Below are 12,957 nucleotides of genomic sequence, written 5' to 3' on the forward strand. Positions count from 1 at the left end.
GATGAAAAGTAAAACTGTCTTCTCTTATATTTTTGTAGCTGGTGGATTTAAATTTCCTAGTTAATACAATACTTTCCATCATTTTCAGGTGATCTTTCACAATATTGTGAGCACTACTATACAAAATAAACAGCTAATTCACCTGTCTTCATTCAGGAGTTGTTGAGGAAGGCTGACCAGGTCTTGGGTCATCTGTAACAGACTCATGGCCATCCTATCATACACTTCATTTAAGCCCTGTATATCCGACACTATACTTGCTTCAAAACGATCATCAGGGAGAGTGGTAAACATAAAATCTTGCATAGTCCACAAATCAAATGCTCACCCCTCGTAATTTTCAAGCTCTAACTTTATATACTGCATGGCAGCTTACATAAAAAAGGCCGGCAATACTATGCCAGTCTGTTTGCTTTGAGACCTATGTTGCATTAACTAGCAATGATTATTTGAAAAAAATTCACTGATGTTTCTGAATCATTTCCTAGTGCTGTTTTTAAAAATCAAAAAAAAAAAAAAAAAAGATTTTTCACAAATTTTTATTACTTTTGGCAGAATTTGTGCACTGAAATTATAACAAAATGCTACTTTTACCAGACGTTTATATTAAAATGGGCAGTGTGGTTAAAAGTCCACTAAACACACCTCTGATTTTTTTTTTTGCAGATCCTTGTCAACATTCCATCCCTTACCCTGTTCTTCATAACACTTCTTAGATTTTCTAGGAAGTAGTTGATGTGGGAGTGTAAAAAATGTCTCTCTACAACATATCTGAAGCTATAAGTGGAGGGTGTGGGACTGGTCTAATGGTAGATGGATACACAATGCCCTTCTGAATTTTTGTATTGTATCCTCTACAGTAAGCAAAAGTAACAGTCACATTGATTTGCAGACTTCTGCCAAATCATAGGAATTGCAATGACATAGCCTTCATTTTTTCACAATCTCAATGCTTCAACACAGGTTAAGCAAACTTTATGTGGAACCCAATGTTTATCTTGGTCACCATGTTTTACATATTCTGTAATATCTTGTCTTTGCTTGAGAACCACATAACTTAGACAAATTAAGTTCAGATTGTTCAAACACCAGCAAATGACTGAAGGCAGTGTTGCCAACATATGAAGATTTAGTTTCCAAATTCCCAGAATTTACTCCTAACTTAATACAACTTGAGTGATTTATGAAAAAACAAGTAACATTTCGATAAACAGCTATTAGTTTACAGACAAGGAAGTCTTCTATTTGCAATAACTCAAAAAGTATGATAAATATTTATAGAAAAAAGAGAAATACAACCATATTTTATAGTAATAAATCACTGAGGTGAATTTTTAATGTTATGCAAAATGATGGTAAAATACAAAGGTTCTGTAATAAATGTTGCCAACACTATATATATCTTATAATACATTATGTACACAAATCCTGATTGCCACAATTTATCCTCTTTCACAAATTACTTCCACAACCTAAAGGAAAACAAAAACAGAAATTATTCATATAATTATATATAACAAAATTCATATATACAAATTTTAGAGTAGCTCAGAAGGAAAAAAATATATTAACTTGCAATGTATCTCTGTTCTTTTTCGATTATGCAAGAACTCTTTACTCTGCTTCTATCACTTAGTGGTTGCCATTAAATGCTGTTTTTAAATATAGAGCAATATTTCAAATTCGAGTATGTCATGCTATAAGGGGAAAAAAAAAAAAATAGTGAGCTAAATCAGACAGCTAAAGTCTATGCCACTTGCACTGATATTTCCAGTTATGAGGATGAACACAAATTTCATCCCATTCTTGAATTTAAATGAGGAAACTCAATGTATTGGCATTTTTTCAAAAATAAGTTTCTCTACACCTCAATATAGATCATCTGTAAACCTTTATTTTGACATTTTACTCCTTCACAAATGAACTACTTGGATCATGTGCATATCATTTTGAATCTATTTTGTAGAGACTGGATTCATTTTAACAAAGGTGGAAGAAGGTTGTGTATCAGGACCTCTTGGGATATTTGCATATGTTTCAAACAAATGGAAGTTCATGCTAGAAAAACAAGTTTTAATCATTGCCTCTTTGAAATTATTTAGAGTGCAATCCAGGAAATTTGGACAGACACACAATATGGTTTAAGGGAAAATCATGTTAATACATGATGAACTATTTTGACACAGTTTATTTGGATTTTAGCAGGGCAGCTTCTCATGGAAAAGATTCTATGATAGATTGCAGGGTGGGTTGTGATTAATGGATACTTTTAGGATATGCACATTATCAGAAATGGGGTTCCCTAAGGATCAGTTCTTAGACCACTGTTGTTTTTGGTTTTCATAAATGACACCGATAAGGGTCTAATGTAAATGTTGAAGTAGCAAATGATCAGAAAAGTGACAGCGAAGTTTTAATGCAGTAAAATGCAAGGTCATACATTTATAACACTTTGTGGGATTGAATTAACAACAGTAGAGAGTGAAAGGCATCTGGAAGTTATGATGTTAATGATCCTGCTCAGATAGCTGACAAACTGAATGAGTATTTTGAATCTACATTCACACAAGAAATTCTGTATAGAAAGGGAGGACAGAAGTTTACTAAACTCTAACAGGGAGCTAAATGATTTTATAGTAACAGATAGCAAAGTGGAGGATAAATTGAAGTTAATCATAAAAAAGGCACCTGGGGCAGATGGAATCTATCCAGTTATATTGAAAGAGACAGCAAGGGAAGTAAGCAAACCCGTACCCATGGAATGGAGATGTGCAAATGTATCCCCCAATTCACAAAGGGGGTTCAAAGGGTGATGCAAATAATTATACACTTGTTAGTTAGTTACTATAAATTGAATCAGATATATGCAGTTCCTCCCAAGTCATACTTATATTGTGATTAAATCGGAAATGATCTGTTGAATAAAGATATTGAGTTATATTGCCATTCTGTAATACATTATTTTTGTTTTCTTCCTACCAGAATCATCATAAAAAAAAAGGCTTACAGTATGATACAACGTATTAGGATTTGTAATGGGAGATAAGAAAAGGCACTTTATATTGCCGTTTTTGCTTGCGCTTATTTTTTTTGTTTTAAATGGTTTCACTTCTTTTACATAATGACCATGAAATCATCCTGAAAGAAGTTTAGAAATTTTTGTTCTGCATAAATAAAATACTTATAAAATGATCCAAAATGTGGAACCAACTTTCTGAAACATTCCAAATTGCATTTGTAATGTTGATGTAATTCCTTTACTAGGAAACTAATTTTGGCTATTGCTGCACTACCAAATTTCAAAAAAAAAAAAAAAAAACTAACATATCTTTCGCTACATGTATAACACATCCAAGTTTATTCCTACTGTAAATTAATTCAAGAACTCAGATAAATTTACATACGCTTGGTTCCATCAGTTGAGCATCCAGACATCTATGGATAGCACTTCCAACGATTTCATCAAGCAACACATGCACAAGACTAGAAAACAGGATGAAAACAGCTATCACAATATTATATAGGGTGGGCCAAAAGTCAGGAAACATGTTTATTTGAACATTTCACATAAAATATTTTATACAGTAAATCATAATAAGTAAAGGAAAGGCTTAAAAAACAGCTATAACTCATTAGTGCATGTGTTTAAAATGTCTGCCATTTTGGGCTTCACTGCATTCACAGATGTGATAAAGTTCATCATAATGATTCACATTCTGTAACAACTGCATGCTGAAGATCTACAATGGTTGTGTGCTTAATATAGTAGACTATCTTTCTTATAGTTTCAGAAGAATTTGATGGTTCAGTGGCATCAATGTGATGAATGCGTTTTTAATACAATGGGGCAAAGGAGTTCAATACAACTTTTGGATGAATAACATTCCCTTTTCATTCCTTTTATTTTATTACCTTGTCAAAAAAAACAAAAGACACCAAATTCCAGTCCACAGAGCTACTTGATGCATTTAATTCCTCTCATATTAAATAAATAAATATCAATATATTTGTTGCACTGTAGAATAATAACCTTTGGTGATAACATATCTTGTGGCTGAGGCCACAAGTGATTACAAAGTATATACATAACAATAAAAATGGGTCATACAATGGCGTGTAAAGGTTACAACCACAAAATCAAATGAAACATCCTGTGGTCGTTCCATAGAAAGCTGGTGCACATGCAAAAATTTGAATCATGATGAGAGGTGAGACGGCTCACATAAACAGATAAAAGCAGCAGTTATGTGCAAATTACCGAATGATGAGCACGATTGTTACAGACGTGATTCGTTTCATACAGTGCTACAGACAACATCTGGATGACTTTACCTGGGGTCGAATAATTGGGAAGCTCGAGGAGTGTGGCTGAAGAGTTTGGTATCACCCATAGCATCATCTCACGTGCCTGGTCGGACTTCAGAATGACAGGTACAGCTGTTCGAAGGACCAGTGGTGGTTGTCCACGAAAAACAATGCCCAATGATGACCAGTATATACTCCGACACTAGACAGCGGGATCCACTGCAAATCAACTGCACAGGAGCACCAGATGCAGGATATCGCAGTTTACTGTGGCCAGGCAAATCCATAAAGGTGGGCTGTTTGTCCGACAGCCAGTACGCTGTGTCCCTTTAAGGACTGGACAGCAGTGTAATGGGGTAAGGTACTCTTTACTGATGAGAGGTTGGCACATGGTATCACCCAGCAAACATCACTGAAAGAGATTGATATGGCGGTGGAGGCGTTATTTTGGATGGACGTACACAACTCCAGATACTGAACGCGGTACAGTACTGAGGTAATCCTTCCCCGAGTTTGTGTTTATGGATGATAATGACTCCATCGCACTGCAGCTGTTGATGTTCTTATGGATTGGCCTGCCCGTTCCCCCCAACCGATCTAAATCCCATCAAACACATATTTACACCTACACACCCACCAGAAAATGGCACCGATAGAGGAATGGACGATGTTATCGCAAGAACTTATCAACAACATTGTTCTAGGTATGGACAGGTGGTGCAAAGCCTGCACTGACATTAGGGGTGGCCATATCTCCTACTGAGAACCACCTCTTCCCTATGTACCGTTGTTGTGTCGGTGTTGTTTCCTTCATCATTTTTGTACCTCACAAGGTTCCTTTGGTATGCTTTTCCCATAGGCCACTCCAATGAGAAGTTACAGGTGAAAACCTGACTGGTCCTTAAGTTTTGAATACCAGTGTATTTACACCGAGTCAAATATGGAGAAGATAAAAAAAAAAAACACACACACACCAACACAGGTTAGAAGGAACAACAGCATCAACAGTTCACTTGTGCTATTGGTGGTCTTCAGAGAACAGAAATATATCTACATTAAAGTTGCTGAATCAATTTCAATTTTTTTTTTTTTAATTTCTTTAGCTCAGAGAGGGAGATAAGGGTAGAGAAGAATTAATGAAGGCTACTGCCTAATGGGAGGAATATGCCAGCCCAGCATTCGAGAAGGGTTTGAACACTGCATGTACTGATTTTATCTGAGGTAACTTCCTGAGTGGGGCCCAATTTAAATTTTCTGTCATTGTGGTGTGACAGATTCATGGCCAGCTGAGGAGACAATGTAAGATGGTTCAGCTGCATAAAACACCGAAGAAAGAAGACAGGTTTTTAGCATTAGCATGGCACATGATGCAAGAAAGCAAGCTCATATAGCATCAGCCCAAAAAAAAAAAACACAGACCCGTCTCATTTCACATATCCACACTCCAAATGTTTGCCTAGTTCTGCCTTGAATCTGTTTAAGCTATCAACTTCTACAACGACAGATGGAAGTTTGTTCCAGCAATCAACCACCCGCTGGCTAAAGGCAAACTTCTGCACATCTATCCTACAACTGTCTTTCCTCAATTTGAATTGAGCATGCTCAAACCATTCAAGTCTTTATGTGCCTAGTCCTGAAGACTAGGCACACAGTAATCTGCAAAACTTAAGCCTTTCTTCGTAAGAGCAACCCTTCGTTCCATTCACTAATCTTGTTGCCCTTCTCTGTACTTGTTCAAGCAACTCTACATCCATCTTAAAATGAGGCCTCCAGACCTGTATACAGTACTCAAGGTGTGGCCTGACCATTGCCTTATACAAGGGGATAATCACCTCCTTATCCCAGCTAGAAAAATTCCTGTATATCATTAGCAAGACACCATGAGCTACTCTTGCAGACCATCTGCACAATTACCCCCAAGTTCTTTTCACTCTCTACCACACAGTTGGTACTTTACATTTGTCAATATTAAACTTCAGTTGTCACCTCTCAGCTCATTGCTCAACTTTTCTAGATCCTGTTCAGCAGTGTATTGTCATTAAACCCTGCCAACCTTTGTATCATCTGCAAACTTGGACATTAAGCCTGATATACCATCATCAATATCACTGATGAATACAGAAAACAACGCTGAACCCTGGGGAACTCCACTAATAACATTAGTCCACGAAGAGCAGTGTCCATTGATTACCACCCTCTGTCTTCTCCCACTCAACCATCCCTTTATCTAAAGCAACAATTTGCCTCCAATACCACACTGCTCCAATTTGTGCAACAGTATCAAAAACCTTTCTAAGATCCAAATATATGATATCAAAATTATTCTTTGTATCCAATCAAATTGGTCAGACAGGACTGCTCCTTAACAAACCCATGCTGTATCCAAGCTATAACTGAAGTCTTGTCTAGATGATCCTGCAATGCTTCTTTAACCAGTGCCTCCCTTAATTTCCCTGGAACAGAAGTTAAACTAACAGGTCTGTAATTACCTGTGTCTCCCTTTGACCCTCCTTTGTGGATTGGGGTAACATTTGCACATCTCCAGTCCAAGGAAGCTCTTATAATTATGGCTAAGGGTTTTCTTACTTCCTTTGCTGCCTCCTTTAACATAACTGGATAGATTCCATCCACCCCAGGTGCCGTTCTTATGTTTATCTTCAACAATTTCTCCTCCACTTTACTCTCAGTTATCTGCGCCTCCATAGCCAGGTGGGAAGGAGCAGCAGTGCGTAGCACACGCTTCTTGATTAGACTGGGGTTTGAACCAGTCACCATCAAATACAGAGGATGCAGAAAGGTCAGGGAATGACCACCGCATATTCACGGAGCAATATGGCTTTAGTTGCTAATGCTCCTAAAAACCAAATAACAAACAAACTCTCAGTTATTACAAGATTATCTATCTTACTGCCAGAGTTTAATACACCTCTGGCTTTCCCCTCGCTGAATAACTCCTCATGTGTGAATGTCGATGCAAAATATTCATTTAGTTTGTTAGCTACCTGAGCAGGATCATCAATAGTTGAATTATCGATATCAAGTGGACCAATCTGATTCGTCCCCTTCCTTCTAGAGTTTACATAAGTAAAGAATGCTTTGCTGTTTTTCTTTGCATCCTTTTCCAAAGATTTCTCGTAATCTGCCTTTGCCTGCCTAACCTCCTTTGTGATTTGGTTACAGACCAGTTTATATCTATCATAGGCTTCTGTTTTGCTATATAATAGCAAAGGATGATAACATGATAACCAGGTTGGAGACACAAAGACACTATTAGCTTAATATTGACATTAGGTGATTGTCCCTCTGTATAAGGCAATGGTCAGGCCACGCCATGAGTACTGCGTACAGGTCTGGAGGCCTCATTTTAGGAATGATATAGATTTGCTTGAGCGTGTACAGAGAAGGACAACAAGATTGGTGAGGGGAATGAAGGGATCCTCTTACCAAGAGAGGCTTAAGTTCTGCAAATTGCAGCGGCTGGAGACTAGGCACCTGCACGGTGATCTGATTGAGGTGTGTAAGGCCTTGAATGGGTTGAGAATGCTGAATTCTGATGGGATTCTTCCACTTGTTCAGATTACGAACCTAAGGGGGCATAAATTCAAATCAAGGAAAGACATGTATAATAGATGTGTGGAAATTTGCCTTTAGACAGCGGGTGGTTAATTGCTGAAACAAACTTCCATTTTTCGTTGTGGAAGTTGATAGGTTAAATAAATTTAAGGAGGAACTGGACAAATATTTATAGGGAATGGTTGTGTGAATTTTTTTTTTTGGCTGATGCTGCATAAGCTCATACACTTGCACCACATGCCACCACTACTACTACTACTACTATAAGGATAAATAGCATTCTAAGTAGAGTGATGCAAAAGTGAAGGAAGTTTAGTATCAAAGAGTACCCCCCAAAGATCTTTGTAAGTCAGAACCGACTTAACTGGCTGAGTTACGACGAAAGGGCTTACTATTGGTATCAGAATTAGTAGCAGCAGCTGATACAGCATTGGCTGTGGGGGGGGGTAATAAAAAAAACTTACCATATTACCTATCCATCCCCTCTATTGTTTTTCTAGTTCTCCTTACATATGCACTTCTACATTAGATAGAAATCTGTACCAACAACCAACCTTTACAAAAGAAATTTTCCTTCCCTTTGCTCTTTACAGTAGTTACATCTTTAAATCCCACATCAATACACTGCGATCGCTGCTACCTAGTGGCTCTTTTAACAGCAGATTCTTAATGCATTAAGAGTTACTGCTGAAAATCAGATCGAATATTGGACACTGCATGTACTGATTTTATCTGAAGCATCTTTTTGAGTGGGATCCAATTTAAATTTTCTGTCATTGTGGTGTGACAGATGGTATATTTATGGCCAGTTTTCGGTTTGCCCAAGTTAAAAGCCTATATTCCATAGAGAGGAGACTCAATATAAGATGGTGTACTTCTCTCGTTGCCTCTCTAACAAGACGGTGTAGAAAACAGTCACCCAATAAATCCACAAAAGTCCTGCAACCGTGTGAGTGACAAACTCACAAGTTCCAGTTAAAATACTGCATTATTAGATATTCTGATTACTAAATTATCACCTCCTTATCCCTGCTATCAAAATTCCTGTATATCACTGAGAAAACCCCACGAGCTATTCTGGCTTCCAGTCTGCAATGCTCAGAGAACTTCATATCTGACTATATCCCCAGGTCTTTTTAATTTTCCACTACCCTGAGTGGTATATCATATCCAACTACAGATAACTGTGCAAACAATGTTTAGATTAAAAGGCAAAGTTTTTTTTCTGGAGAAAGAAATATGGACACACTTATCAGGATTAACATGAAGGGCAAAAATGGCTAAAATAATTAGTGATTACAGTAACTGTTCTGCTGTGCCTCCTCTGGTGAGGTGGTATAATCAGAACTAGCAATGAGGGGGGCACTTACATAAGCAGTAGTAGTCCAATTAATGCAGAAAATTCTTTCAAGAAAATTAAGTTGTACAATAAAGGTTCTATGGAGGAGGTACTTCAACATGAAAAAGAGCAAATTACTTTGTATTCCACAGAATTTTTTGAAAAGGTAAAGAAGCACCAATGGGCAAACAGCATGAGAAGAGAGTGATCAATTTTTTTTTTTTTTTTTTTTTTGAGTGAGGATAATTTTGCATGGAAATCAGTATATATAGTGAGAATTATGGTCGGTGGGGTTTCTGTTTTGCCATAAAGCTTTAAGAGAAGGCAGCACTTACTTTCTTATCCCACCAATATTTAGAGGTTGTTATAATGTGAATTACTTTGGAGGCACTGATGCAGCAATACATAAAAAAAAGTGCTATTACATAACAGCACTTTTTTAACATGACACTTCATTTCATTCTTTTATAATATAATACTCATACAATATATATTGTATGAGGCCTCCAGACATATATATATTGACTAAATATAATGTTAAGAATATTAAGAAAATTAAATTAAAAAATAGGAATAGCAAATATCGGAGCCTGCATGCTACCGGCATTGAATTAATTATTTCAATCATACATATATGAATGATTGAAAAATCATGAACATGTTTATTTGAACATTTCACATAAAATATTTTACACAGAATCATAATAAGTAAAAGAAGGGATTAAACTCATGTTAGCGCATGTGTTCAAAACTACCATTTTGGGATTCACAAAACAGTCTTCATAATGACAGAAAGATATGAATAAGTTCACTGACAATGATTTGCATTGTGTGGCATTGCACACTGAAGATCTGCAATAGTCATGTGTTTAACATAGAAGACTATGTCTGATATATAATCACAGAACGTTAAATCAGATGAATTTTTCACACATTCAGCAGCAGATCTGTGACCATTCCATCTTCTAGAAAATGTTTTATTCCAAATACTTTATACAATTTTAACATACTGGGGAGAAAGGAGTTCAATCCAACATAAAAAATAAAACTTTTAGATTAATTATGGATGAGGTGGCCTTCTTTAACTTTGCACATCCAATTAATATTCCACAGTGACCATGTTAGGTTAATATGTCTCTGAATTTACAGTTTCAAGATACCATAAACTCTCAATTTCAGAAAAAAATATTTCAACAATACCTCTGAACCAAATTCCAGCTTGCACAGTTATTCCTGATGCTTTTAATTCCATTCCTCTGATATTGTTTTATGCTGATTCTCAATGGCAGGAATCCCCAAGACAGCACACAGAACTATTCTAAGTGGCTGCATAGTCATCTCAAGAATATCATGATAGCTTAGGGTTCTCTAAATATATTAATTTTCTTATGAATGTGAAAGAATAAAATTCGACGTAGCTTTCAGCGGAGACATAAGTTAACAAAAGTATGTGTCAATGCTCACAGATAAAAATAATAAACTTTTAAAAAGTTCAAGAATATTATAATTATGTGAATTCCTGTGGTAATTTTTATTTTAATTATCTAGTACATATTGAGTATTACAGCTCTGATTCATACTATTTAATTATCTAGATATTTGGCTCTCAAGTGACAAAAAGTTTTGGGGAACCCTGTTCTAAGGCCTAATAAACACAATTATGTCCATTCACTTGTCCATTTAACTTGAATGTGGCCTCATCACACCATAGAATTTGATTAACCATTCCAAGATATTTACTGCAAATTCCAGTCTGGAGTTAGCATCATCTTCATTAACAGCTTGTACTATTTGGGATGGTAAATTTCTAATTTTTAAAGCTTTTGTTATCCTCCAAGAATACTTTATTTATGACTTTTCACCAAGCCTTCTTTTAATTTTACTCTTATTACATGAAAACTAAATTCAGTCTGTCTGGCCTTGAACAATTGTGGACAATCCATTGAATCAAACTTGTGAGTTCAATTCCTCCAAATTTTCCTAAACTGATAAAGTGTCTATAGTATTCTTGAATTCTGCATGCCACTTGATTATTTGGAATTTTTTTTTTTTCTTTGGTTGTTAGCTTAGACGTGGAACTCATTGTGATCAGATAACCTAAATTAAATTAACAAAGTATACTAAATTTATCATTAGTTTTAAATATTTCCATTTTAAAGCCAAAAACATATTCCCTAACTTTGCAGCTCACCATTTTATCAAAGTTACAGATAAAATTAAAATATATTTGAAGCTGTATCTCAATAGTTTGCAGGATCTCTTTGTGTTTGAATCCATAAACATATCTAAATTTTAAAAAAGTAAGAATTTTAAGTTGTGGTATCAATAATTCCTCTAGTTTCTTCAGTAATGATTATGATAGACTGTGCAGGTGTATATATCACATTGTAACACATTCCACAGATTTTCAACAGGGTTAAGTTTTGGAGACCGAGACAGGCCATGGAAGACGACTAACTCATGCTCTTTGAATACTTTTCAAGATGATCATATGACTATACAAGATGACAGATCTACTCTGTTTTGGAATAAAAATGAAGTGCTACAAAGTGTATATGATCTGATAAATTTCTTAATTATGCAGCAGCCTTTGGCCATCTTCTCAGACTATCAGTGGATCCAATCTATGCCATAAGAACATTTTCTATCTAATTACTCCACCTCCCACTTGTACAGTTGCCAAAATACCTGTTTCCAGCCCTCTAAAGTCAAGAAGAATCAAGTCATTTCAGTCAATAATCTTGTTCTGATTACTGAAATGAATGGTTTATTGAGAAGGTGACAGTTGATAAATCCCAGCTTTTAATTTCTCTATGCATTTTCTTATTTACAGAACAGAGAAAGCATGCTTATAAGGCATGTAAAAAATGAGTACAATACTGGATTTATATAAAAATACAAGTTGTTTTTGATTAGAAAGAGTTTAATTACTGTTATAAATTAAATGAGAATATAAGAAAATGTTCTATTTTAAACTAAATATAGTAACATGGGTTAGGAGCGTAACATGTGTTAAACTGGAAAGCATCAAAGGCAATGAGGAGTCGTATACTTTGAATGTAACAGTGCATATTCTTTGGCTGATTTACCTTTTTGCTGGATGTAAACCCAGAGTTTCCATCCAGCAAAAAGATTTTTTAAAGGGGGGGAGGGGAAACACAGCAACTCATGCCTAAGACTTAGCCATGTGAAAAATCCAATAAAATTTTTCCTGCAAAATTGTGATTTAAAACTAAGCTTTTTCTACACACAATGTGTAATTTTAATCACTAAATGTGTGATTGTAATTGCTATACTAACTATGTTGGCTTAAACCATTGCCAACTATTCCCCTATAAATAGATATCAAAAATTAAAAGCTGGATTTGTAGTTAATTACGATTAAAGTTCATTAATACTTCTTTAATTTAATTTGCACATGAATATCAATATTTTGCAGATGTTGACTGATCAAAATAATTTGTTCTGGAGCGAGACTGCCTTGACAGGTTGATTTATTTTCTATTCTAGAAGGACAGAAAAAGGGAATCTTTATTAGAATTACTGATTTGAATGACACATCAGATCTGAACATTTTAATCTATATATTTTCAATGAAAACAGAAACCTTCAGATCCCCCCCCCCCCCATTTGCCAAAGGGGGAGAAGCTTCAGCTACTGAAGCCATGTGCTTGCATGGAATGTTGAGAGAGCTTTTATGCAACTGGTTTTGTCTAGGATGACATACCTTTTTTCCCATA

The 12,957-nt window shown here is 35.7% G+C and overlaps 1 protein-coding gene across 1 annotated transcript in view; it reads right to left on the bottom strand.

The window, feature by feature from the left end:
* Positions 1 to 1,393: 1,393 nt before the first annotated feature.
* Positions 1,394 to 12,957, bottom strand: part of Vps51 (vacuolar protein sorting 51) — a 202,273-nt gene continuing 190,709 nt past the window's right edge. The window contains exons 20-21 of the mRNA XM_090385571.1: positions 3,405 to 3,483; positions 1,394 to 1,472 (exon numbers count right to left, since the gene is read on the bottom strand). Of these exons, the coding sequence (XP_090241697.1) occupies positions 1,443 to 1,472; positions 3,405 to 3,483 (109 nt within the window). The 3' untranslated portion in view covers positions 1,394 to 1,442. The remainder of the gene's footprint in view (positions 1,473 to 3,404; positions 3,484 to 12,957) is intronic.

The sequence above is a fragment of the Mastigoproctus giganteus genome, chromosome 11 (genome assembly GCF_048544385.1).
Source record: "Mastigoproctus giganteus isolate SK-2022 chromosome 11, ASM4854438v1, whole genome shotgun sequence".
Lineage (NCBI taxonomy): Eukaryota > Metazoa > Arthropoda > Arachnida > Uropygi > Thelyphonidae > Mastigoproctus > Mastigoproctus giganteus.